This window comes from Gamsiella multidivaricata, assembly GCF_025024155.1.
Source record: "Gamsiella multidivaricata strain RSA 2152 chromosome Unknown BC939scaffold_5, whole genome shotgun sequence".
In the NCBI taxonomy this organism is placed as follows: domain Eukaryota; kingdom Fungi; phylum Mortierellomycota; class Mortierellomycetes; order Mortierellales; family Mortierellaceae; genus Gamsiella; species Gamsiella multidivaricata.
The window spans coordinates 114,762-141,322 of NW_026251713.1; the positions used below are offsets into that span (position 1 = coordinate 114,762).

General features: G+C 49.2%; 6 protein-coding genes across 6 annotated transcripts; 3 read left to right on the forward strand and 3 right to left on the reverse strand.

Annotated features, from left to right (window-relative positions):
* Positions 1-225: 225 nt before the first annotated feature.
* Positions 226-1,266, forward strand: BC939DRAFT_473193 (uncharacterized protein; the record flags this gene model as incomplete). The annotated part of the gene is made up of 1 exon (XM_051558333.1): positions 226-1,266. The coding sequence occupies one exon, from the start codon at positions 226-228 to the stop codon at positions 1,264-1,266; it is 1,041 nt and encodes a 346-aa protein (XP_051416608.1).
* A 4,956-nt stretch (positions 1,267-6,222) lies between these two features.
* Positions 6,223-8,300, reverse strand: BC939DRAFT_220459 (cyclin-domain-containing protein). The gene is made up of 2 exons (XM_051550779.1): positions 7,031-8,300; positions 6,223-6,911 (listed from the first exon to the last, which is right to left on the reverse strand). Exons 1-2 carry the CDS (start codon positions 8,006-8,008, stop codon positions 6,558-6,560), a joined length of 1,332 nt encoding a protein of 443 aa, XP_051416609.1. The 5' UTR covers positions 8,009-8,300; the 3' UTR covers positions 6,223-6,557.
* A 2,900-nt stretch (positions 8,301-11,200) lies between these two features.
* On the forward strand, positions 11,201-12,852 carry BC939DRAFT_392323 (ras related protein 1b; the record flags this gene model as incomplete). The annotated part of the gene is made up of 3 exons (XM_051552020.1): positions 11,201-11,257; positions 11,949-12,215; positions 12,619-12,852. The coding sequence occupies 3 exons, from the start codon at positions 11,201-11,203 to the stop codon at positions 12,850-12,852; spliced, it is 558 nt and encodes a 185-aa protein (XP_051416610.1).
* A 642-nt stretch (positions 12,853-13,494) lies between these two features.
* Positions 13,495-15,381, reverse strand: BC939DRAFT_392177 (phosphatidylinositol N-acetylglucosaminyltransferase GPI3 subunit; the record flags this gene model as incomplete). The annotated part of the gene is made up of 6 exons (XM_051552016.1): positions 13,495-13,726; positions 13,841-14,021; positions 14,138-14,306; positions 14,411-14,646; positions 14,736-14,830; positions 14,927-15,381. The coding sequence occupies 6 exons, from the start codon at positions 15,379-15,381 to the stop codon at positions 13,495-13,497; spliced, it is 1,368 nt and encodes a 455-aa protein (XP_051416611.1).
* A 684-nt stretch (positions 15,382-16,065) lies between these two features.
* Positions 16,066-19,320, forward strand: BC939DRAFT_499081 (Pre-mRNA-splicing factor SYF1; the record flags this gene model as incomplete). The annotated part of the gene is made up of 8 exons (XM_051559900.1): positions 16,066-16,164; positions 16,265-16,549; positions 16,668-16,862; positions 16,942-17,765; positions 17,863-17,941; positions 18,054-18,341; positions 18,447-18,836; positions 18,943-19,320. 8 exons carry the CDS (start codon positions 16,066-16,068, stop codon positions 19,318-19,320), a joined length of 2,538 nt encoding a protein of 845 aa, XP_051416612.1.
* A 133-nt stretch (positions 19,321-19,453) lies between these two features.
* Positions 19,454-26,536, reverse strand: BC939DRAFT_499082 (ribosome 60S biogenesis N-terminal-domain-containing protein; the record flags this gene model as incomplete). The annotated part of the gene is made up of 8 exons (XM_051559901.1): positions 19,454-19,932; positions 20,019-20,265; positions 20,363-21,487; positions 21,583-22,749; positions 22,857-25,134; positions 25,220-25,769; positions 25,868-26,353; positions 26,386-26,536. 8 exons carry the CDS (start codon positions 26,534-26,536, stop codon positions 19,454-19,456), a joined length of 6,483 nt encoding a protein of 2,160 aa, XP_051416613.1.
* Between the last annotated feature and the right edge of the window lie 25 nt (positions 26,537-26,561).

Genomic DNA, 26,561 nt, shown 5'->3' on the forward strand with positions numbered 1-26,561 from the left:
TATAAGTATTCTGCCACACACTTCACAGCTCTCTTCGTTCATCATCCTTTCTCCTCATTGCCCTTTGCCCGCAGTTCGCTATCCATATACACCTTCACGCTAGATACTATACGCCTGTAGAAAAGGTAATGTACCCTCCAAGCCTAGCCTTCCATATCTTCAGCGTCCTTACGAGAGGGTTTCGCTAACACTGCTAAGCTTTCAACCCACCATAGTGATCACAGCATGGGCGTAAGAGGCCTTTACAGTACTCTGAAGAAGCGCGGTTTGGATCCAGTTGCCGTGGATCCTCAAAATTATCAAAACCAAGCTGTTGAGGTTGACCTCTTCGGCGCGTTTTATGGATCCCTCGTCCGCCAGATTACGGATGATTACGATCCAAGCAAGGTCCGAGCTGTCAGTCTCACGATGGCAGCGCGTTTGGCGAAGGACTTTACCCCTGCGAAATGTACGATTCACATCGGTGGCGCCCCATCCCAGCAGAAGCGAAACGAGCACATCAGGCGAAAGAACAGACTGACAGCGGACCTCAAGAAGTTGCAAGCGAACTTGAAAGTCATGAGAACGAAGTCGTCGAACGGCCAATGGACCTCGAAGAGCGTGGTAGCGAAGATCAAGAAGGGCCTCCGTGATGTATACAGATTTGATACGGCCAAGCTGACACTCCGGGATGCCTTACAAGAAAAAGGGTTTTATGTCTGCATTTGCAGGACCGAGGCCGACACCTGCATTGCACGCACACTGACCATGGCAGCCGGTAGCTTCGCGGTGTCAGCAGATTCCGATCTGTTGATATATCCGTCGGTCACCAAGGTTTTGCGGCCGGTCTTCCACGGCCTGGCCTATGCGTTATACACCAAGGAGTGTGTTACCAATGCACTTCAGGTCCCCAGTGCAGACTATGTGACGTTGCTGGGCATCGTGTCCAAGAACGACTATACCGAGAACATTCCCGGCCCTGGAATAGTTCGCAACCTGGAGATCATCCGTGCTCTTCCTCAGTCGCCCGATATCCGCCTGATGCTCGGTCCTTACAAATTCATGGCAGCCATCAAATCCCACGAGGCTATCGACCAGACCCGATTCAAGCCATCGGAAGACATCTTTTTGGATCTCGAGGAGAAAGTGCTCCAACTGCAGCCAGGAGATGAGGCCGCCGATGAGGACATGCTCGGTTTTGATTTCAACATTGCATCACCGCAGTTCCGGCACCTCAAGGTGCAACGATTTGCCGTCGCTGCATATCAGCATGCGAGTAGAAGGTAATCTAAGTGCGACACCATTTCATTCACGTACGTGTTGTACAGACAACAAGTTCTCTAACGCCTTTTGCATGGCGATGTATGCGTGTATTTACGTGCGGTTCCCTTCTACGTTGCGAGGAACTCAAAGCGGAACCAGTTCCGTCCGATCTTTCCAGACAAGAAATCGTTCCTACCACGAAAATCGATTGACTTCTCGACTGCCGTACCTCACGGTCGCCCACAGCCAAAAGCAAAGCCCCCCGTCAAGACTCGGAAGGTGGTCGTGAAGAAGAAGAACAAGAAAAAGAGGAAGAAGGGGGCACTGCCGAGGAAACGGAAAGGGGTGGGCTCCGCCGACCCATCGAACCCACGGCCCACTTCTGCAACTGCAGCGGACCGCCGCCTCCGCAAGCTGCATATAACCAAGGCACTCACTGTGGGGAGTATCCAGGCCAACGTAAAGCGAATGAATCAGATCTCGGTTGCAGAAAGCAAGCTCCTTTCAGACAGGCTACGTTCAACGGTCGCAGTCCTTAATGCGATCCAGATGCATATGTACGAGGCCATTGCACTGGATATTGCGCGGCTTGTTCGTTCTAAAGACACAGCGACAGATGTGACACAGCGGAAGGAGGACATTGCAGACATTCTCGACAGCAAGGCCTTCTACTTTGCACTCAACACACTCTTGTGCAGTGGTCAAGAAGGACGAGGTTCTCAGGCTGTTCGAGTATCAGTTGCCCCTGCGCGCAGGATGAGCCCTCGAAATACGCCATTGGTACCTGGTGCCCCGCAACCGCAAGCACAAGCACAAGCACAAGCACAAGCACAAGCACAAGCACAAGCACATGCACAAGCACAAGCACAAGCACAACCAACAGCCACCCATGCCCGACGTGTCTTTGATGCGTACACGACGCTCACCGGCTTTGTCTCCTTTCGCCAACAAGAACCAGAGATGTTCCCTTCGACGGTCTCGAGGCTTGCTGTTGCGGCAGTCTACAATGCAGTGCGAGTCCATTACTATGGCGCAAAGGTATATTAAAGAGTGTGCAAGATGTAGCCGTTGTGTTCCTTGCTTTTCGGAGCACTAGTGTTGACCATTAGCTCTTCAACTTTCTTTAATAGTTTTCCGAGAACGAAGAGCGCCCTGAATCTGTCAATCCGATCGACTACTTCTTCGAAAAGAATACCGAGAAGCGCATGTTTGCAGACTTTGTCAAGGCAAAGTTTGCAGCTGGCTTCGTGTTCTTGTCAGAGGCGGACCTTGTCGATTTATTCTATACAAGCAATACAACACGGCCGATTATAGTCCGAATGCTGAGCGATGCAACATCCAACGCTGCGGAAGCCAAGGTCGTCGGCAAGAAAGGGATCCTCATCGAGAAGCTGCTATACAGACTGGACCCGGCGACGCGCTTTAACGGGTATTACAGGAAGGTTTCGCTTTAGAGTGACAGACAGTACCACACGACGTTCAAGCTTTGGGGCCTCATCTGCACGAACGGACTGGTGTTGCATCTTCTTGCGCATGACACAACGACAACGCGACGCCAAGCACCCCGCCAAAGCATCAGGGCCGATGACGATGATGAAGGAGAACACGACGACGACGAGGATTTGACCCTGTTCCACGATGTTGACGGTGACTATGACCTCGACGACGCGTTTCTTGAAAGTGGAGGGGGCGAATCTGGTACAGATCCGGTCGCAGCTGCGGCAGGACCCGCCAAGAAGAAACGCATCACGCTCCCGTCTTCAACGCCAGAAAGTTCAAAGTGGCAGAGGCTGTCAATACACCAACTGCCACCCACAGACCCTACTGCGACTGCTTCGTCCTCATCCAGCTTAGAAGCCCCATCCGGTCCAACGTCAGGCGCAGATACGATCGATGTCACACGCAACACCATCAACTGGAAGCGAAGTTCAAAGATTCTGGAAAACGTGGAGGTGCGCTTCAACTCTCCTGGTACTTGTCCACCAGGTGATACTGTGATAATCGGCATTGACCCGGGTGAGGTTTACACAATGACGGCGACAAGAATCGACCCCGCCTTACCTACGAAAAGAGAGTCTTTACGGATCCGCAGGGCATTCCTCTACAGGCCTTACATGCTCTTCAAGCATGTCCTAGAAAAGCAGAAGGCCGCGGCACGCATTGATGTTCTTGAGGCAAGACTGCCCTCATTTACCGTGGAGAAGATCGAGGAATATCTGGCGTACCTGGAGGTGCCTGGCACGGACGGCACCGCCGCGACCGCCACGAGAGTCCGCTTTTTAACTTTTACAACAGTCAATGGATGCTAAGGAAGCGCTGGAATCTTCAAAAGGCTCAACAGGCAACGTATGACTACGCAGTTGCGGCCTTGCTTGATCTTGCCTTAGTAAGGACTTTGTTGGTCAGCCGCTGAGCTCACAGGACGGTGCAAAAGTGGTGTTTGCGATAGGATTGGGCTCTTTTGATTCGCAAACTGGCCTGCCAAGCAAGCATAGCGCACTCGAGAAGAAATTTATCGGCAAGGTAAGAAGAACAAAAAAAAGTGTGGCATACCATCTCTCATCCGCACTGCAACTTTTTCTCATCTGTTTATTTGTTCCTTGATGCTGCTGATAGGCAAAGGCTATGGGACACACTGTGGTCGGGGTGCACGAGTACTACACCAGTGCTCGATGCCCTCGTAACCAGTGCATGGCGTTCTTGGAGTCCGACAAGAGGCGGTCAAAGTACTGCCGAAGCTGTCAAATGTACTTTGATCGCGATATTGTCGGCTCTAAGAACATTGCCACTGTGTGTCTGTCGCAAATCCAGAACCAGTGCCGGCCTGCCAAGTTCATGCCATCAACATAATCATAGGGGGTCGGAACCCTCTTTCAAAATTTGTAAGTTCAACATACAAAAAATAGCGTGCATGAACACCCAACCCATTCTGAATTCTAACCAGCCATTTTTTTACTTGATTTGGGTGATTTCTGGTAGACAGATACTGTAGCAGAGCAGCCTAGCGTTCTTTTTCTTAAGGATCCATGATGGATGGGCCCACCCAAACAATCTAGTGACATATCTTGAATAGCTTACTTTCATTTGTATTTGCTTAATAAAATCGCTCTTCCCGCTAGTTCCAATGCTATGCCATGGTCTAAATATAAGTGTTTCTAGTTGTGTAAAGGGTATAACCATCAAAGGCCTTTAATGCTGGACCTGTGTAGTTGGTTGCATGGCTGTAGTGCAAATTTGTAGTGGCCTTTGCCATGCCCAGATTAGGAAAATTGAGGCATGTGGGGGAAAAGAAACGCGTCGCTGTGCAACAGTCTTTTATCAAGTGTACTAGCTCCATACAACCATTTCCCCATCGTTCCCATATCTTGCCTCAGCTATACAGCTTCCATTCTTGCCTCAAATGTACGATTTCCATACCCTCCTTTATATCTTTATATTTACCATCTCATTTCTTCTTTTTTTTTTTTTTTTTTTTTTTTTTTTGTAGCACTCCATAGATAGGAGTGGAAGGACCTTCCCCCATTGGAGGAACAGGAAGTGGAGGCTGCGACCGTAGACATAGCTTTAGTCCAGGATGCAAACATAAATATCCTCAGTATTTATTCTCCTATATCTGCGCAGCCCCCCAGGGATTCACATGCGAAGCGTTTCGACACGGCTTCTAGTCCACCCACAATTCCGTCGTCACTAACGGAGTCAGTCGTCACAGTGCTCGTCCGCGCGCTCCACAAGACGATGTCGCGGACATGATGCCACTGTCGTTACGAGCAACGATTACACAAGCCATGTGCCAGATCAGTCGTTCGCAAAGAATCTAGTCGTGCTATACGGATATAATTCAGACGACAAATAGGGTATCCTGGATCGGTATTGCACCCAGATAGGAGTGAGCAACGAGATGCTCGAATTGTCCAAGTAAATTTCGTTCGACAAGGCCGAGGCCTTGGAAGAGGAGTCGAGGCTACTGACACGAAAATGAAATAAAATAAATATATATTGTGGAAAGCGTAACCAGACACCGCCAAGAGCAAGTGTCCTTTGTTGCACAGCATGCGCGATGGTTTGATGTGTTTTTACTTTTTTCTTTTATTGTTCTATGGCACTGATTCTTCCTTTTTTCTTCTCATTTAGATCTATGACCGTCAGCAAGACCCCAGCAGAGTCCACTAGGTCCAAGGTGAAGTACCTGACCGAAGCGATTCTGAGTCCAGATGTACTGCAGGAGGAATTTGACGATCAGGAGAGCTACATCGTGCTCGCCATCTACCCAAGTATTAAGAGTACCGTAGCAGCCGTAGTTGTGGGTCCACTTATGCCTGAAAGTTCCTGAAGCCCGTCCTTGCCCAAAGGAATACCATACCTGGAACAGCCAAAGACGCACAGAACTGCTGAGGCGCCTCAAAAAAGACAAATGAATTGAGGCTGCAGAGGACATGGCGAGCATCAGCGGTCTAGAAACAAGGATTCGACCAGTGAGGTGTTTCGATCCTCAAGAAATCGAATTGATTCAGCAGTTCGGGAAGCTCAGGGATACATACCAGCAGCATGCAGACTCAGTCTTTACGGTCGAGAAGGAGATAAGGGTGTTCTGCGGATCGGAGGGACTGAAGGTTGCTCGTTATCGCAAGAAGCAAGGAGAGAAGATCGAGGTAGGGCGTGCAATCAATGGGATGCTCAGGGCAGCCCAGAAGGGAGCGAAGGTTGGTCAGAGAAAACCTATGGCCTTCATCGGCGATGGCGACTTCAAGTGCAAAAGCGGAGGACCGGTCAAGTTGCACAAGCTCGTACCAAGACCTTAGGTTCAGACATGCGGAAGCTGCAGAAGCGCTTTGTTCGCACTGATGAAGGCTGGCACGATAAGCCTAGGTCCATGACATTCTACTGATATGAATATTGCTGTGTGCACAGGCCGCCAGTGAAGGAATGCTGGTATGCTGCGTCACGAATTCCGAACGATGATATCTTTCTGCCAGAGAGTCCAGACTCAGGGCTGCTCAGTCATCTGTCCTGACCTGACTTGTGGTGGTTTTCAGCCATCGACATATGACGCAGTACACAAGTTGAGCCCCAAGGCCGGCCTCCAGTGCGGTCGGGAGCACGACACTGCCAGAACATGGCTAATGCTACCTTCAACGGGTAAAGGACTCTAAGTGGCCTGACGCGCTGAACCTGAAAGGGCGTAAGTCACTCCTCGACTTTTATCCTATTCACCCTGAGCCTGACGTACAAATAGCATGTTTGTGTAACATATGTCTATAATCAGGTCACGGAGCACCTTTGCAGAATGTATTTTTGTTGCAGCTTTAATGAAGTAACTAGTTGGGTCCCTGCGTTTGCGTCTGTCCCTGTTGTTTGAGCCATGTCTCCAAACTGTGCAGCCAATCCAGATATTCCGCCTCACTCACGAACAGACTGAACTGGACCTGGTTCAGGAACTCCATCTCCATCACATTGATCTCCTTCACGCTGATTCCTGTGACCTCAGACCATGTCTTGTTCGTAAACGTGTTGTCGTCGAGAAACTTGTTGGCAAGCATTAATGAAACTGTGAAGAGACGGAACTCGGATCCCTGTTGTCCATGTATAGAAGGATTGTTCTTAAGCAGCTTCTGGATGTATTTTAAGGATAGGAGAATGACCGAAGACGACAGTTGCGTTGCCGATAACACCTAGTGTTGGTAAAATATAATAGCAGCACCAGAAGACAGTCAGTCGTCAGTTTTTGCAGCGGAAAAAAAAAAAAAAAAAAGACTGTTCCGTTTCTAGGCCCCGATTCACAATGTCTTACCTTCAAACAAAACTTTCTGAATGCAGGTCCAGCAGACGGAGGTACGCTTATCCGGTGAGGAACAACGTTGTAGGCGTTGCTAGAGGCGCCATTGATGTTGGGTCTTGTGTGCCAGAGGGTATAAACCATCACAGATGCAAATTCCGCGAGTTGAAGAGTGCTGGTCTGAGGGTTGATAACATGCTCCATAGCGCCAGAGTTGGAATAGCCGTTTCGGTGGTCTCTCGCATGATCACGATGTTGATGATGTTGTGGTTGCTGCTGCTGTTGCTGTTGTTGCTGCTGACTCTGCGACTTCACGGACGGGTGCTGGTGTAGCTGCTGATGCATATGTGGCTGCACTTGAATCTGGGATTGATGCGTGGGGTGGGACGTAACGACCGCTGGACCAAGGATTTGCTGGCGCTGTTGTGCTTGCTGTACCTGCTGCGCCTGTTGGGCCTGCATATGATGCTGTATTTGATGCTGTTGCTGTAGCTGCTGTTGAAGGTGAGTCTGCTGCGTTTGCTGGATGTAAGGCGGCTGCTGCGGCTGTTTGTACGAATGCGAGTGGGAGATGTTGTGTTGGGAGGTCGTTATCGGCTGTATTGACTGGATTTGCTGCTGATGGTGCTGCTGTTGGTGGGATTGGGGCTGGCTTTGAGGCATAGGCGTTACCATTGTTTGAAGAGGCATGTACTGTTGTTGCTGTTGCTGTTGCAGATGTATATGGGTCGTGGGTTGCTGCTGCTGATATTGCTGGTGCTGCACCGGAACAGATGTTGTTGCTGCAGAATGATAATGCGCCGAGCCATAACCAGAGTCGGTAGGGGGCGCTTGGCCTTGGTTGGAGTAGACAGGCATCCTGGTGCCCATCGAATCCATAGATATTGGGGTCAAGGCACCTACGCCCAGCGAGGCTCGTCCATTTGGGTATGGCATCGGGTGTCCTGGCGGGATGGTCGTCTGGTAGTATGTGATGGGTGCGTGTGCGTCCATGATAGCAATATGGTCTGTAATCTTGACCGAGACGTAATCTGGAGAAGACTTGGCAAAGGCCTATCGATGGAGCAAGTATATTATTACGGAAGAAGAAAGGGGGAGGGGGAGGAGGAGAGGACGGAGGATGAGGGAGGGATTAGCTGAAAAGGATAAGGATGAGATCGAGGTCCTGACAACGGAGGAGGATGAGAACTAGGATTCGAGTCCGAGGGCCCACGACACGACGGACAATGAGGAGGAGGAGGAGAAGGAGGAGGGGGAGATGACGATGACGGGGATGGGATGGGATGGAACGGGATGGGATGAGGCGAGGTGAGATGAGGTGGAGTGAGATGAGATGAGATGAGATGGGCGGGAGGAGAGAAGGATGGTCCCTTTGACTAGTCTATCCTGCTGGTTGTTGTCATTCACGCAACACCATCAAGACGCTGCTCCAGCTTACAATAGATTTGAAGTCTATTTGCATGCAGCTGAATAGCGAAAAGTACCGCCAGGCCAGAAATAAACAAGTGAGAGCGAGAAGAGGATGAAGCATGTCATCACCTGGTGAGGCGATGATATGGCATTAGCATTGCCGTTGGCATGGAGTCGACCTGGCATGGATCTGGAGAGGAATCGGAGCCGCCCTCTGTCTCTGGTCTTTGTTTACCGCACTGCCATCCATTCCAACCATTCATCGAAATAATGACGCTGCCCTTCCGCACCAATCCTCGTCAGGTCATCTTGCCACTATCTCCGATCGGAGCGCCTCCTCCCACTCCTTTGCTCCCCTAGCCCAGTGATCGAGCCGTCTTTTTATTTTTTTTGTTCGATGTGTCGAGGGCAAGGTTCCCAGACTTGAACAAGCGATACGAACAATGGAATCCGCGGTGAGCACGTCTCGGTGTAAGATACACTCATTCCATCAATTAATAGTCAGTGGACGCATAAAGGACAAATAATCTATGCAGTCATGGCCCACATCAACGGACTCTGCTTCTGCTGCTGTCTTGACGTTTCGGGCAAAGTGTTTGCGAGAAAGAGCTATGAAGTCATGATCGTAATTCACTATAGCAGTGATGAGGTTTGAATGTCTCATATTCCGTAGGAGACGCGTCGTGGCGGCATCTGCAGGCGTGTAGAAAATAGACATTTTTGTTAAGCAGGCATAAAGCGCGTGAATGCCTAGATCCTAAGGCGCACCCTATGTGCAGCGCATACTGTACACAAACCTATCGCTCAGTTACATAAAGAAACACCTCCGCCCACCAGTAGGTTTGGACGTTTGTGTTGCATGAATGCGAGTGGGAATATCCAGGGCGCCTCTTCCCCTGAGACGATGTTGCATGAACTCGCTAAGACCCACATTGTGGGACAACTGCAGAGTGCCAACGTGCCGGACAAATCCCATCCACATGGGCAGATAGTTTACAGGGGTCACTCCGAGGTAAGAGAGACGGAAAAGGAGTTCGGTACATTTTAGTCGTCGTGGCAACGAATCGGCAGTGCAACGTGAACCCTTTCGTTCTTAGATGCTGATAGTCTGCAGTAGTAGCTCGCTTCTTGGATTCTAATATCCTTTATTCATACGGAAACTGTCACTGGACCTTCTCAGTGATCACGCATGTCTCTCCCTACCTCGAACTTGGTGAAGTATGGCTAATCCCCCCCACATTCCACAGGCGCATAGTCCGCCGTGCAACACGAAGACGCGATTTTTTTAAGCATCGAAAGAAGTAAAGCGATCAACGGGTGTATACAATAAAATTCTCTCACCCCTTCCCGTCCTCTCTCGGGCTCTATTGTTCCTTTTCACTATCTGGTACCGCGTAAGATGCAGGAATAACATGGTCTAATATGTTCTTTCCGTCGAAGGACGAATAGAAACCAGATCAGTCGACCATTATGTGTTTAGTGTGTCCCAGCCGACTGAACTCGGGCACTTGATTTGTGCTGTATTCCAGCCCATCATGTCGGGCGGCGGCAGGACCCAAGCAACCCGCATGCCTGAATCGCGGCGGGAAGCATAGGCAAATCTGACGGAAGGAACCAACGATCCGTTGGCTTTGCCTTAATCAGGAAGGACGCGCTGTGGGTAATGAGCACGCGGAGAAACATGTGGAACTGGATCAGCTGGCATGAGGTACTTTGCCCTTGAGGAATTATCTCACCGGTAAAGACCGTTCTTTTTTTGTTTGTTTGTTTTTTCAAAGTAAAAACGCCTGCGAAGAGTTGATGGGAAGATTGAGTGGCGGAAAGAGAGAGAGAGAGGGTGGCAAAGAGCGACAGAGAGCGAGAAAGAGAGAGGAGGAGAGTTGAAAGAAAGGATGGGGGGAGAAGAGAGAAGAGAGAGACAGGGAGTGGGAGAGAAGAGAGAGCGGGCAAGAGAGGACGGGGGAGGAAGAGGGAGATGGAGGCACAGGCATGGGCGCACACCCCAATAAGACTCTTGGTCTACACGCATGGCACATGTGCATCCACACGAAGCATGAAGATGCCTACAACTGACATCCTGCATATATTGCATGTCCATAGTGCTGGCTTCCCTCGTCCGTCAAAGCGTTCCGCTGGATCTTAGTAAGGAGGGCGAGTATACGGTAGAAAAGAAGAGGTCCCTCCGCGGCAAACACATTTTGTGAGCAAACAGAACAGAGCGACCAAAGCATCGGATGAGTTGGTTGGTTACACCCATTTCTTCCTTCTTTGCTTCTTCCTTACTTCCTTACTTTTTTACTTCTTCCTTCCTTCTTTCCTTCCTTCCTTCTTCCTTATCTTTCTTCTACTTTACAACTTTAACTTTCTCCGCTCATTTCCTCCTCTCTTTCCTTCTTATTTCTTCTTCACCTCCGTCGTCTCTTTCATTCCCTCCCCTCTCTTCTCTCGCCGTAATCTCTCGACATTTCCCAGCCCGCTGCTCCACAGACATTCGATTCTCGTTCCTCTCCAAGGTCAGCTCCCACAATCCACTTAGGCCGGACCCTTCCACCGTTCCTCAGTCCACTTCGTCTCCTTTGTCCTGTCTCGCCAACGACGCGCTCGGCAACACAGGATCGACTTTCGACACGCGTACTCCCTCATCCATTCTTTTGGCTATAACAATACTTTTATCGTCACACATCCCGCTTCTCCACTTTCTTTCTTTCTTTCTTTCTTTCCTTTCTTTTGCCATTTAATTATCATCTCCTCACCTGTACTCTTGCTCCATCCACAATGCGTGAATACAAACTGGTCGTCCTTGGCTCTGGAGGCGTCGGCAAGTCTGCCTTGGTAGGTTTGAAAAATTATTTCATGCTTCACACGAGTAAAGCGGCAATGCACGTACCAACTCCCCAGGCTCTCTACAGTACACACTCGTACGCCCTGGAGCACCCCGTGCGTATCCAAGAATAAACGTCCTTCGACCTGTAACGACTACACATACGCTCCTCAGCACAGTCAAGGGAGTGCTCACCCCGATCGCCTTGCTCTATTTGATTCCACCTTGCTTCGTCCGCCTGATGCAGGCATGCAGATTCAAGTAGGGAGATGTTTCCTATGATGTTGCCTAACCAGTGCAGAGAACAGGGTGGAATTCCTGAGGGGTAGCGACGATCATAAAAAATGAAGGGGAAAGGGATCTCGATAGCCAATACACCAGTAGATACTATTCATGCAATGCTCAACATGCTGGCAGCATCAACAAATGAAGGGGCGAATATGGCGAAGACACACAGACACAACTGAGGTTAGGGGAAGAGGGGGCGATCGTGAAAAAAGATCAAGGGGTAAAAAAATAAGAGCACTATTGGTCCAATGTGTACTCCTCTGGCGGGCTTTGCGGACCATGAATGCATGAACACTTGTGGTGGTTTTTTCCAATTGCTGAGAGCGATACGCGACATCTGGTGGCTCAAGCATACGGACACCCCATGGTTCATTCTAACACCCTGTGTCTCTGCATCTGTTTCTGGCAATCTAGACCGTTCAATTCGTACAGTCAGTGTTCGTGGATCGATACGACCCAACAATCGAGGATTCCTATCGAAAGCAGGTCGAAGTGGACGGCCATCAATGCATGCTGGAGATCCTAGACACAGCCGGAACGGAGCAGTTTACAGCAATGCGGGACCTCTACATGAAGAACGGACAGGGGTTTATCCTCGTTTTCTCGATTATTGCTGCTCAAACGTTTGATGAGCTGCACGAACTCCACAGACAAATCCAACGAGTCAAGGACAGCGACACTGTAAGATTGGGCTGCAATGCTGTAGAGTTGTACCTCACCCGTCCGAAAACACAATGTTTATCTTTTCCTATTTAAAGAGATATGTGTGTGTGTATGCGTTGTTCTTTGTGCATGTTTGTGATTGCGTTGAGTGGGTCGATGCACCCGGACACAAGCACACCCCATGCGCTTGGGTATGAGGTGTAAGGGGTGAGATGAGAAGGTCTTGCAGTCAACCATGCTGGACGAGGCATCGTGTACACGCCTTCCAGCGCGACTCACATCTTTGTCGCTCGCAATACTCTCCATTAAAGTTGAAAGCTGATCGATCACTGAAAAACGTACTATTTTATGGTATAGTGTCCCTCGATATCAACGCTTCCATAGTTTACTGACAGCTGTGCATGATTTTTCATCAACATAGGTTCCTATCGTCCTTGTCGGTAATAAGTGCGACTTGGAGGATGATCGAACTGTGCCGCGAGAGGAGGGAGAGAGGCTGTCGAGCAAGTGGGGATCAGCGCCATTTTACGAAACGTCGGCACGAACAAGGATAAACGTGGATGAAGTTTTTTACGATCTGGTTCGGTTGATTAACAGGCAGAATCCCGTCAGGACAGACAGAGCTTCACGCAGAAGGCGTTGCAGAATCCTCTGAACAACATTACCTCTTCATTTCCTGCTACAACAACTACGACAGCAGCAACCAAAAGCAACAACATCAATCCACAGTAACAGCAACAGCAATAGCAAAAAAATACCAACACCAACAACTAGCAATAGCATACCACTTGGCATAATACGCATGCGCACCTCCTCTCCCATCTTCCCACGCACATGCGTAAAAAAGAGTCATGAAGCAAGAAGTGGAAAAGTTCACGCACACTTGGGGTAGAGGATGACTTTCTAGAACCGTAGTTCTGGAGGGTTGTTCCATATCCGTCGACAGCACTTTCTTCACATATTACACATGGAGCGTACTCACGTGCGCTGCTATCTACCCCGCTCTCGCTCCCATTTCAATCAAATGCTGCCTTTGGAAAAAGAAAAAAGAAAAAAAGAAAAAAGAAAAAAGAAAAAAGAAAAAGGAGAAGAAAAAGAAGAAAAAAAAATCCCTTCGTGCGTTTCCTGCTGAAGTCAATTCAAGGAAAATATCTTTTATGGTGTGCATGTCAAAGCGGTGAAATGAAAAGCTCAGACAACGCTCTTCTTTATTCCGAGCAAAGGACTCTACCCTAAATCGAGTCCAAGTTAGGTTCTAGCTCATCTTCCTTGTCTGCCCGTTGACACATCTAGTATGTTACAAAGGGTGAAGACAGTAAGTTGCTGGCGACAATGCAAGACCCTTTCGCTGAAGAACCTTTACATAAAAACCATCTCTTATTACCTTTTTGAACTTCTTATACGGGAACTTCGGGGCGGGCTCAATTTCGTCCCTTGGAAGAATCCACTCAAGATAAACCCAAAACAAATAGTCGAGTGCGATCATGATACAGAACAGTTTGCCAACAAATACTCCACATCCATAGTAACTAAAAGTGGGAATACTGTGAATTAGCTAATTTGCATGGCAATTTTAGCCCATGATCATGGCCTGAAAACAAGAGTGAAAGTCTGAGGGTGTGTGTCAGATCGCAGTGAATTACCTCCGAAGTCTCTCTATGAGCGGCGGATCTCTCGTTTGAGAGATCGCGTCGTAAACTTTTTCTGTCCTCTCCGCAACATTTACCCAACTATACATCTCCTTGAGTTCGTCGTTGAATTTCGCGGGCTGGACTTCCTTGCGCTGAATCATCTCGATAGCACGATCAAGCGCCTCAACAAGGTCTATTTGTGCATAGAACAGAAAATAATACGAGTCTGTCAGTAGCGAGCTTGACAAGTAATTTGCACCACTTTGCATAACATGCATGTAGTTGCGTCTGGTAATAAGCGCGACTCACCATCCTCTTCCGGCTTCGCAAAATGGATCATATGCCTCGGGAGGACTTCTGGAACTCCACCAACTTTGGTGCTGACGACAAGGAGACCAGCACATGCTGCTTCCACAATGCCGATACAGAACGCCTCCGTCAAGCTGGTGTTCAAGAAAATTTGTCCGCGTACCAGTGTCTAATATAGGAGACAGGTCAATTGAGGGCGTGTTAGCCGATAGCCGATCCTTCATCCCATGCGAAGTGCTGTGGTGTCAGCCGTGACCTCGAGGCTGGACTTACATTCCGGACTTCATGGGCCTTGATAGACCCCAGGAACTCCACTCTATCATGCAACAGGTTCTTCTCTCGCATCTGCTCCAAATCGATTCTCTTCGGTCCATCTCCGCCGATGACAAATCGGACCTTTGAATATTTCCGGCAGATCCTTGGCACCACCGCCACCAATAGATCCATTCCCTTTCGATATGTCTGCCTAGATATGACCACAATGGTGGCTATTGGGAGCGATACGCGTGCTCAGGAAAACATGGACTTCCTCATTTGCTATCATCTCCTCGTCTTATTTATAGATGGTGGCACTTACTGACGTTGGGATCTTGCATACTGGGATCGGGCTTGAATCTCGATGCAATGACAGCGTTGGGGATCACCGAAACATTTTGAGGTGTCAGGGCAGCACGGAGAACGGTGTTCTCTTTACTATAAAACGAGTGCAAGAGCACGTTTAGAGGCGATATCGTACATTGGGACATTGATTGGCAAGCATCTTTAAGTACGGCGCATTCTCATCCATACCTTGTGTGGGATACACAGACGACATGATCAATATCCGAAAGTGTGAACTTCAGGAACTTGTTCATGACAATACTGCTGGGGTCTGAAAACCCAAAGAGAGAGTGATCTGTGAAGCACGTTTTGAGTCCCATAGTTCTTGCGTGGATGATGGCCTCATGACACATGGAGGAAAAGGCTTGATGACCATGCACAATTGATATCCGTTCTCGCAGGACAATGGAACGGAAGATAGGGAAGAAACCGTACAGGGTTGGAGGGGACGCCGCCTGAAAAACGACCATCATGGGGACGTGGTATACTTTGAGGCCATTTGTGAGACATCGGATCCCTGTCCTGCCTCCGTATGCATGTGTGATAATAATGACCTTGTGTCCTCGTTGGATGAGTCGCTGTGACAAGTGATATAGATGAGATTCGACTCCTCCCGCGTTGGGATAGAAGAAATCCGATACCATACTACCAAAACATATGGAATATAGGTAAGCGACTTCGGGTGTGTTCCTGCATCACATTCATTGGACCGTTGGGAAGTCATTCTGTCGCTCTCACCAGATGTTATAAGGCATAGCTGAGTGTTTCCTATAGATATTCCAATCGAAATGATGTGGCCCTGGATGTCCTTGGCGGGTCTGCGAGCCGTCTCCTGTCAAAAGTCCATGTCCTCTGCTGGCTGATGATTACCAGGACTTGACACCGTTTGGGCGAAGAGGGCAGGTAGATCAATCAACCCTTAAGAAGCGCACCGTTAGTAATACCTCTAGGCGCTCCTGGACCCATTGAGAAACTCGGCACCAAGGTTGCCAACGTGAGGCGATAGGCGACGGCGGCACTTGGCGGTGCTGAAGAACCTATTTAGTTGACGCAACCGCTGGATCACCCTCAGCTATCTGCCAGATACCGCGACACCATGAGTTCCGCTCAACCGAGGGGCATGGGAATGCTGCTGGTGGCTTGGGCATTGAAGTCCAGTGGGATCTGGCTAACTCGCTTGTCCTTGATGGAATCAAATCTCTAAGCTCTGTCAACCCTTGTTTTCTCGCCTCCACTTCCCGCCTGCCAGACCATCTTGTCAACGCGCAATTACCCATCGCGCGATCGATTCGACGGACATCCTCACTTCACCACCCCAGCATTTCAACATGCCAGGAGAGAAAAAAGCTGCCACTAAGCGCGGCGGCAAGGCAACTGCAGCCGCTCCAGTGCCTTTAGATATCGTCCTTGAGGATTCCATCAATATTGTATGAAGCAGCCAGGTTCAGTGTCAAATGTGCTTCATGAAATAGCAGCGATTATGGGTATCTCCAGGCCTAACCACTTGCCTATGCCCTATTTTCATAGACGGACAAGGATTTGGCATTTGAAGAGGAACTTCTGCGAAATCCTTATTCGCTACGCCACTGGCTGCGTTACTTGGATCACCATGCGAGCTCGCCCATTGCACAGCAGTTTGTTGTTTATGAGAGGGCTGTCAAGGAGCTGCCAGGATCATACAAGCTGTGGAAAGCCTATCTGGACCAACGGCGGCAGCATCTCGCCAAGCGCGATCAACCCTTTGTGAAAGCTCAGGAGGAGTGGGAGAGCGTGGCCGATTGTTATGAGAGGGCCCTGGTGCTGCTTCACAAGGTGCGATACGGTCTCTCGAAATACTTGTGCCAGTCTAACCGTTGATGACTATTTGACGCGAGAAGTTATACATTAACCAAGCTGCATTTTTCACGCGATTGATTTGTTTCTTCCTCAGATGCCTAGGATCTGGATTGACTATTTGGAGCACCTCATGGTGACACCCCGGATTACAAAGACAAGGAGGACATTTGATAAGGCACTGAGGGCTCTCCCAATTACTCAGCATATCCGGATCTGGACGTTGTATCTAGGCTGGGCTAAAAAAATTGGTGGCGAGACGGCGTTGAAAGTATACAAGCGGTACCTGAAGGTAACAAGACTGTTTTCTTCCCATACTTGAAAGCACAAGCATCATGACAAGATGATTGACATCCACGTTCTTGTAATAGCTGGAACCGAATCACGGAGAGGACTATGTCGATCTGTTGGTCTCATTGGAGCGCTACGACGAGGCGGCTTCTCGACTTTGCAAGATGATTAACAACGAAAACTTCCAATCCATGCACGGCAAATCTCATTATCAGCTATGGCGTCAGCTTTGTGATATCATCTGCAGCCATCCTAAGGACATCAAGTCGCTGCCTATTGAAAGGATCATTCGCAGCGGCATCAAGCGGTTTACAGACCAGACTGGACGCCTCTGGAACGACCTCGCCAAATACTGGATCCTGCTTAACCACTTCGAGAAGGCGAGAGACGTATATGAGGAGGCGATTACATCTGTCATGACTGTTCGCGATTTCACCCAAGTCTTTGATGCCTATGCTGAGTTCGAGGAGTCCGTTATCAGTGCAAAGATGGAGGCAGCGGAAGTAGCGGAGGCAGAGGGCGAAGAGGTCGATCAAATGGAACTCGATATGCGCCTGATGAGACTGGAACGCCTCATGGAAAGGCGCCCATTCCTGGTCAACGAGGTCTTACTGCGACAGAATCCCAACAGTGTTCATGAGTGGCAGAAGCGGGTGGAGCTATGGGGTGACAACGCGCCAAAGGTCGTCGAAACTTACACCAAGGCTGTGACAACAATTCACCCCAAGAAGGCGGACGGCAAATTCAACAGCCTGTGGGTCAACTTTGCCAAGTTTTATGAGCAAGGCAATGACATCGTATCAGCAAGGACGATTTTTGAGAAGGCGACCAAAGTCAATTACAAGACTGTCAATGATCTTGCGGATGTCTGGTGCGAATATGCCGAGATGGAGCTGCGAAACGAGTATGTGGATATGGATTCTCGTTGCCGCGTGTTGCCATGGTAGTGTTTACAGTGCAGTTGACTGATCAGTTTCTGTGCTTCATCTATTGCTCTCTAGGAATTACGATGCGGCACTGCAGGTCATGGGGCGCGCCACGATACCATCCAAGCAAAAGAACATTGCGTTCCACGATGAGGTATCGAACAATACATGGAGCATGGCTGTAATGCAGCCTGATGCAAGCCCCTGACATGTTTCTGTGTTTGTTAACATATGCCCGGTTTCTGCTACCATTGTGTATCTCATAGACCCTGCCCGTTCAAATCCGCGTTTACAAATCATTACGGTTGTGGTCATTCTATGTGGACTTGGAAGAATCCATTGGCACAGTCGAATCCACAAAGGCAGTATATGATAAAATTCTGGAGCTCAAAATCGCCAACCCTCAGATCATTGTCAATTATGCCAATTTTCTGGAAGAGAACAAGTTCTTTGAGGAGAGTTACAAGGTGTACGAGCGCGGCATCGATCTTTTTGGATACCCAATTGCGTTCGAACTCTGGAATACCTATCTGCTGAAGTTCATCGAGCGATATGTAAGTGATCCTTTTTAAGGTTAAAGTGATATTTGGGCGATATTCGGTCAAAATGCAATTCTCATGGCTAAAGTCGCATCTATTTTCTGTTATTCTTTCTCATAGGGCGGGACAAAACTTGAGCGCACAAGGGATCTGTTCGAGCAGGCTTTAGAAAAAGTGCCAGCCAAGTACGCCAAACCCTTATATCTCATGTATGGTAATCTGGAGGAGACCCATGGACTCGCTCGCCATGCGATGAGCATTTACGACAGGGCAACTAAGGCTGTCGCAGCAGAGGATCGCGCAGACATGTATCACTTTTACATTGCCAAGGCCGCAACCATGTTTGGTGTCACCTCTACTCGTGAGATCTACGAGCGCGCCATCGAGGTCTTGCCGGACAAGGATGCTCGTGTTATGTGCATGCGCTTCGCAGATATGGAGCGAAAGCTGGGCGAAATCGATCGTGCCAGAGGCATCTTTGCACATGGAAGTCAGTTCTGTGACCCAAGAGTAAGTCGGATTGTTGCAGACGAGGAAGTAATCATGTTCTTTTCAAAATGGGTCAATTTACCAGTAACTAACAACACATCTGTTTACTACACGATCTGGTTAATAGATTGCGCCAGATTACTGGCAGGCGTGGCACGATTTCGAGGTCCAGCACGGAAACGAGGACACGTTCAAGGAGATGTTGCGCATCAAGCGCAGTGTCCAGGTCAAATTCAACACGGACGTCAGCTATATCACTGCTCAAATGCTCCAGACGCAAGAGAAGATCAAGGCTGCGGCTGGGTCTGGTTCTGGTTCTGGCGACGCCATGCAGACGTTGGATCGCATGATCACCGGCGGTGTTGGAGAGATGACCTTTGTTAAGTCGAAAGCACATTCCGTGCAGGTTACGCACGGTGAGGGAGCAGAGAACACGGCATCGATGGAACCGGCAGCACCGGCTAACCCAGACGAGATTGCAATTGATGACGACGAGGATCTTTAAGAGACTCGACACTCTCTTTTACAAGGACAAAACGATGGCTTTAACACCCTGCCATTCCCAAAATTAAAAATGCCAAATGGTTTAATGCAAATCTATGGTTATGACTGTATTCTGGGGCCATGATGCTGTATCCTTATTTCGAGATGTCCCGCATACGTGCCAGTTCGATGGCTTCTTCGATCCGATAGCAAAGCGCCCTCGAGAGAACGGCTTCCTTCTGATCAGCAGTTATGTCGGGATGCTTTGCCATCAACGTGAAAGCTAGACATACAGCCCTGCTATGACTATGGACAGGTACGGGGTCGATGGCGTACAATGTTTCCAACGGGTCAGATCTTTTGGGCATGCATTTCTCAAAAGACGGTGCGGAAGGCACCTTGACAGGGCAGTGGTCTGCAGAAATGACCATGACTTGCTCGCAGGTCGCCATGAACTGCAGGAGTAGTTGTGCGTGAGACGCGGTGAAGAGTTGGCTCTTTTTGATGCTCGCATCCTCGGTCTGGGTTCGAGTATCAGGAACACTGACTGACTCCAAGAATGCGAATACCTCGAGAATAGACTCTAGGCACGTCAAGGCCCATGGGAGGTTTGTGGTTGTAACTTTGATGGTATCTATACAGTTCAATACAAAAAAAAACATTTTAGTAATAGTCTGAGGCAGATGTAGTAGACCACCTGGGATGGGTGCAGGCACATACTCAGCTGACGGAGCATAGTGGCGGAAATGCCAGCGACCTGGTTCTTCCAAATATCATTCATCCACCGAATGCTCTCCTTTGGGCAGGACCGGATGACGCGAAGTAAAAGCCTCGCGGGAACCAGAGAGAACTCATTTTCATAGCTCATACCACTGAGGACTGCCAAAGTGTGGAGCCAACTTAGGAAGGCGCTTTGAGTGATCAGCTGCAGCGAGACCTTGGGAATCGATGTCGCGTTGAACAGGATCTAGGTTGGTGTTCATAGACAGGCAAACATGGAGAAGAATGTTAGCATCAAGTGCGTTGTTGTGATAGCCTTAACTAGATATTACTTGCTTACTTACCTCAATGACAATTTTCCTAGACAGGGGCTCACTCAGTTGCGAGTTGAAGAACGCCATCAAAAGGTCGACAACATGACGACGCTTAAACAACCTGTAGTCGTCTGCAATCTTGAGCGACGTGGCCAGTAACCTGAGCATCCAGACGCGCTCTTTGCGATGTTGCTCTGAGGAAGAGTTGAACATGCTGTAGAACATTGGAATGTCCTCCAGATCGATTGTCGGGCGCTGGAGGCAGAACTTGTTCACATGTGGGTACATAAAATGGTCGGGTTTCAATAAGTAGGACAGAGCATGCGCGACAAATGTAGTGATCACCGCTGGGATTCTAGGAGTTGAGACCATATCCTCACGGTCCACAATCGAGTTCTTGAGAGAGTCTAGCAGCAGCAGCAGTTGATTCTTTTCCCGCATCGTCGTATTCGACAGAATGATGTAGAAGTCGTCCAACAATGAATACGCAGCAAGGCGCATGTTGTCGTCAATTGATGACAAGGCCACGACGATCATACCCAGGCCATTAGACTCGATCAAACGACGGCAATCCATCAGATTCCCGAAAGCCATGTAGGTCCCGAAAAGAGGAAGCATAAAGCACGGATCGTAAATCGGGGTCTGTCGCTGCTGTAGTGCTTCCTCTTGATAATCTCTCTTCGTCACCGAAGGCGCAGAGCACTCCAGCGCACGGTCAAAGGGGAACTGGATGACAGAGATCATCATTACGTTCGGGTCAATCAAATCGATGCTCTCATTGATCATCGCCTGTCCGAAGAGTGCGCTCGAGGCCCTTGTGTTCTCGGCTGCTGATCCCCAGAGTGGAGCGCGATTTGAGATTGATCCCGCCGTTTGAGCCTCCGTTATTCTCAGTACGGAGAGAACAAGTTGGTCTGCAGCAGAAGTTGATGCCGAGTACGATGCCAGAAGTGCCGGGAGAAATCCAGCCTTGCAACATGTCGCAGGTTCGAGACAGGTGAGGGTATAGATCAACTGGACGATCGCCAAACGACTCTTTAAATTTTCGGCCACGGGAGGCTTAGTTGTGGGCGCAGTAGCCATGGTTAAGGACGAGAACTGTCGGTGCTTGAACAGCGTCTGCAGGATCTGGGAGAGGACAGAGCTCTGTGTGGTCTTAAAAAAAAAAAGAGGAGAGGAGGACCGTTAGTGTCATGAACACTAATACATCATGTTCGAAATAAAACGACCGATGGTGCCTGATGTTTTACCTCTACATAGTAGTACTTTGCCAAACAGGCCGCGAACCGGATCAGCTCCACGTTGTCGAGTGCCTTTTCGATCGCGAATGACACGAGCTCAAATAGGACCTTTTGATCGATGCTCCGTGTTCGTTGAACAACATGTTCCTCAAGCAAGTCGTAAAGTCGATCGCAGATAGGCTCCAGCCATTCGGCATCTCCATGCTTGTCCAAAACGACTATCAGCTGGCGGGCTGCTTCTTCAAACCACCCCGCAACTCTGTCCTGTCTCTCCAAATATTCTTGTTCGCCACCTTGGTCCTTGGTGATATCGAGCAACGCGTTCAAAAGGATGATGCTGTCCATTCCGAGGCGGGAAATGCTTTCAATCAGCGTCCAAACAGATGCTGTCTCGTCCTCGTCTTTCGCCTCGGTTGTCAAAGAAATGAAGATGGCGGCTGATTGAGCCACTATGACAGACTCGCGAGAACTGGAAGGAGTGGTGGCGATGAATCGAACAAGCCTTGGGAGCATGATGGGTCGCAGTGCCTTCACAGACGCACGGTCTTGTTCAGATGCAGAAGCCGACCATTCATAATGTCCTCTCGCTGGGAAGGACACTCTGTTCAAGTATGCATGCAGCAGAGTAAAGTAACCAGCGTCATTCAGATAGGCTCCCGACTCCTTCGTAGCAATGACCATGGTAGCCTCCGCAAACCGTTGACGGAAGACGCCAGACGATGTCATTAGAGCTGCCAAGATCAGATTGCGCTGAGGATTAGAGTTGTTTAAAATGAAATCAACAAGGGAATCATCCAGAGATTCCAGTGTGGAGCGATGCAAAGAGATAGCCGCTTGATCAAAGATGCCTGGTGTTGAAAGGTCCACTGGATGAAGCGTTCTGGCCATGGCGTTTAGCCACAGACGACCGCAGATCACTTCCAGCACAATAGCGTCCAGCTCATCCGACGGTTGCTCCTTCCAAAGATCCAGTAGTGCGGCTGTTGACTCCACAGGAATTGCTGAGGCCGAACCTCCTTGTTGTGTCAGCTGTTTCAAGATTGCGGAAAGTAGCGCATTGAATGAGGCCGTTGTTGAAAAAGCCGCCTGCTTATGCAGACTAAGAAGCGACTGCAGAAGCATCGACAGGTCTGAGGCATGGCACATGAACGCCAGCTTCGTGAACAGCTTGACGGTCTATAATGAGAAGTGAAGTCAAAGGGTTATTAATAAGATTATAGGATTAATGGGATAAGACTATTGATCGATCGATACATGACAAGAACCACGTTAACATGTAGTACCTTAGAGTGTAAGCCTCCTCTGCTAGTCTTTTTCATGGTCTCAAGCTCATACACGACTCTCTCCACAGTCTTGCGGACGAACGGGCTGGCTGTGGCCTGGCTGGCAACGTTAGTTTTACTGGCGGTGATAGCAATTCCCGGTTTCGTGCTCGCGACGAGAAGATCCGCAATTAGTGAGTCCATCGTGTCCATGTATTTGGGCTTTGCTTCGCTGTCCTGGAACTGATAAAGATACAGCTCACGTAGGATAAATTGCTCCCAGAGACGATCCTTGAATCCTCCGAAGTCAATTTCACGCGAATGATTCGATTCCAGAAGACAAGTCAGCAAGGCAAAACATGCGCTGATTGAGGCTTCTCCTGCATCACCCGACTTCACCCACCAAGCCAGTCGACGAATGATGAAGTTTGCAAAGAGAGTATAGTTTCTAGGCTCCGCCTCCTTTGCTGCTTGCGTTAAAAGACTCAGAACGAATGGATCCGATACTACCGATGAGCTAACATTGTCGAATAAGGATGTGAAACCCAGCTTGAGCAACATTCCATAAACGGGATCCTGCGCAAGATGATCCTGCTGCTTCGTGTCGCCCATGAAAGCGGATACATCGGGAAAGCTGTATATCGAGCCAGCAAAAGGGTATCTTGTCCGAACATAATCGATGAGGCACTCCGTCAACTCGATGCTCTTCATTGTGTACTCCACAAATTGCCTGAAATGGATGGAAACGCTTGCTGCGTTCTGTTCATGCAGTTCGGCTACAAATATCGAGTGGTCATCTGCTGACAGTCGCTGCAGCCAAAGGCGGTCTGCCAGTTTTTCGGCCTCCATGCCGTTGCTCAACTTCCGATGGGTTCCACCCCGCAAGGACTCGAGTGCCATAGTAAGGTACTCAACGACGCCGAGTTGAGAAATCTGTCTCCGTTTCCGCGTACTCATCATCAGTGCCTTTTCAAGTTCTTGCCTTGATGGCTCCTGGATCTTCTCTAAGCATTTGACGGCATAGGCTGGCGTCCGATTCTGGCTGAGAACCAATGCTGGTAGAAGACGGTGAAGGAATCCTGCGATGGATCGAGCTGCATCCTTTGAGGCGTCCTTGGCGTAGACATGCTGGAACTGTTCGAGAACGGTCATCAATAAAGGACTGAAAGATTGAGTGAAATCTTGGTACGGAGAGATTGCAAGGCTCCATGTGATCCGGTCTGTTTCATCAGGACCGACGGCTGTCGAACCTTGCAGGGATTTCAAGATGGCGGAGGACTGATCGACGTATTTGTAGGGCGTCCTTAAGCATCGAGCAACGCAGTCGTCGAAGAACTGTAAGAAGGCCGTCTGATCTGCTGCGAGGTTTGACCGGCCGTAATTGGAAATAGGGATAGCCTCTATCCAAAGGTTGGCCTCTGAGGGGTTGTGGTGGAACAGAATCGATTCGCCGAGAAGTTTGGAAACCAGGCGCCTTGTAAGAGTTCTAATTTGAGGGTGGGCGTTGGTGAGAAATAGGATGAGTAGTTTCGAGAGATGAGAGGAGGAACCATCGGAAGATTTGTTGGACCATCGGAAATCGGCTAATTCCAGAAGGAGCTCCAGCAAATGAATCAGCGTTCCAGCCTGCACTGCTGAAAAGTCGGAAGGGATGAGTTTTCCGATATCAAACTTGGACTCGCTCACGGCCTGCGGCAGAAATTGTTGGTAGTACTTGATTAGGCGGAGCACTCCATTGTTGAAGAGGTCAAGTCGAGTCTTTTCATCGCCCTCTATTTCGCTCAGTGTTGTCGACTGAATTCCATTGTGGAGCGAGATAATGATCTGGATGTCCGGCACACGACGGCGAAGTTCTGCCAAGAGTAACGTGATAGCGCCTGCCCACTGCTGTGCCGGCGGATCCGATGCGTTTGCGCCTGCGAGTGCCTCGCTAATATCCATGGAGTCGCTTGTCGCTGGCACCTCCTCATCTGTTGCAAGGGACTTTACTGCAGACTGCATGACGGCGATTGTTTGCTCCATTTTCTGAAAAGCTGCAGCCAGCTCGACAATGGTGAAGTATCGGACAAGCATACTTGAGTGCTGCAAACCCTTGCTGAGAATTGTCCTGTTGATTGCACTTGGAAGAATATTCTCGATGATGGTCGATACCGGCGGTGGGTGTGATGCAAAGAGTCCTGTGTGCTGGAGATATAGGTTGGGTACGGGGATCTCTGTGATCTTGTGAAGTAGGGTCATGTTCGCTAGCCACCTTGCAGACAATCTTGGTTCCATTTGTACGCTCGTCTTTTGCCAGAACCTACATAAAGCATATTGTCGACGCGTTAGTTAATTGATTAATTGCTCCGATCAAGATTGTCTTCGTCATATTATTCTGCGCTTACAATCGAACTAGCTCTGGACAAGCTGTTAGGATCGAAACTGTCAACTCCTGCTGCAAGTTGTTCTCAGTTGGGCGAAGGTGGTTGAGGAGCTGTGAGAGCGTCTTGTTGAAAATGTGTTTCGTGCCCTCCTCTGATATTCTCTCATCGAATGCTGTTGACTTCAGAGTGCTGGGAGGGTACCATGCGGCATCCTGAAAACAAACGCCGACGCCGGGGGTTGTGCAAAGCGCCATCATATAACTATGTACCAGTTGTGCGGCTGTCTGATCTGAGTTCGGCACCGGTTCTGTCCTTGTGTACAGCCTCAATTGGTTCACCAAAAACGACGTGTTGAAAAAGCTGATCTTGACGCTCCTGGAAAGGTCATTGTCCATGACAATGTTATTAATAAGAACTTCAAGAACCTGCTTGATGAGCGGAAACGAGTCGTTATGTAGATCCTTAAGTGCTGACTGGAACAGGTCCGGCATTTCTAAAACTTCCTTCTTGACAGCCGCGTCGCCCCGAATGAAGAATGCCAATAGGAACTGAATATAAAGCGTCCTTGTATCTAGTTACAGCAGTTGATTGACAAGCAAAATGTTAACACTGAAAATGATAGCCATGGCTGCTTCTCAACTGCTGCCAAATCGCGCCTCTCAAACATACCAGCTTTGTTCGTTGCCTCCTCGCCTTCCTTTCGCCGTTGATTTTTAAGTTTAGATAGAACCTTCAGCCCAAAATTGAATCCGTCCTTGAGTTCCCTGGTTGTTGAATGATGAACGTGATTCATGGCGGTCAAGAGCCGAAGAGTAGCCTGAATCGTGATTTGGCGACCAGATGATAGATATTTATAGATGGTTGTCATACGGCTCTGGTTTTGCAAGATCGATCTGGTCAGCTTGATGGCATGCGTCCGGTGAAGGGCTGTATTGAGCTGGTGAATGAGTTTGGAAAGGACCTCGACAAGCAAGGCTTCGATCTTGCGGACATCGTGTTGTTGCTGCCATTCCCAGATATTTAACAGCTCCGTGCATTCTGGGGACTCGTCGACATATGCATATACAACTCCGAGAGTTTTGGTGGCCTGAGCACTTTCGCTAGGGTCGTTGGAGTTGGGTCGAACGTTCAGCTGCTGTCGAAGGCGCTTCAGACCTATGTTAAGATTGAGGGTATTGTCAGCGTACTTCGCCTCGGCTGCTCTTGCTGGGGAGGCGTATATTTTGCTGCAAGTGAAGACAGAACTGGCAACGTGCCTACGTATATTGGCTCCTCCTTAAGGTCCGAGAGAGCCTTGACGAGCTCATTCTTGTCCCTGAACTGCATCTTGGCCTCCATTATTGCGCTGTCGAGAGAGTGAATG

Coding starts and splice junctions, on each gene's coding strand:
- BC939DRAFT_220459 (XM_051550779.1), bottom strand. CDS start 8,008: ATGGACGCACACGCACCCATCACATACTACCAGACGACCATCCCGCCA. Junction 6,912..7,030: donor TCAGAAAGTTTTGTTTGAAG/GTAAGACATTGT, acceptor TACCAACACTAG/GTGTTATCGGCAACGCAACT.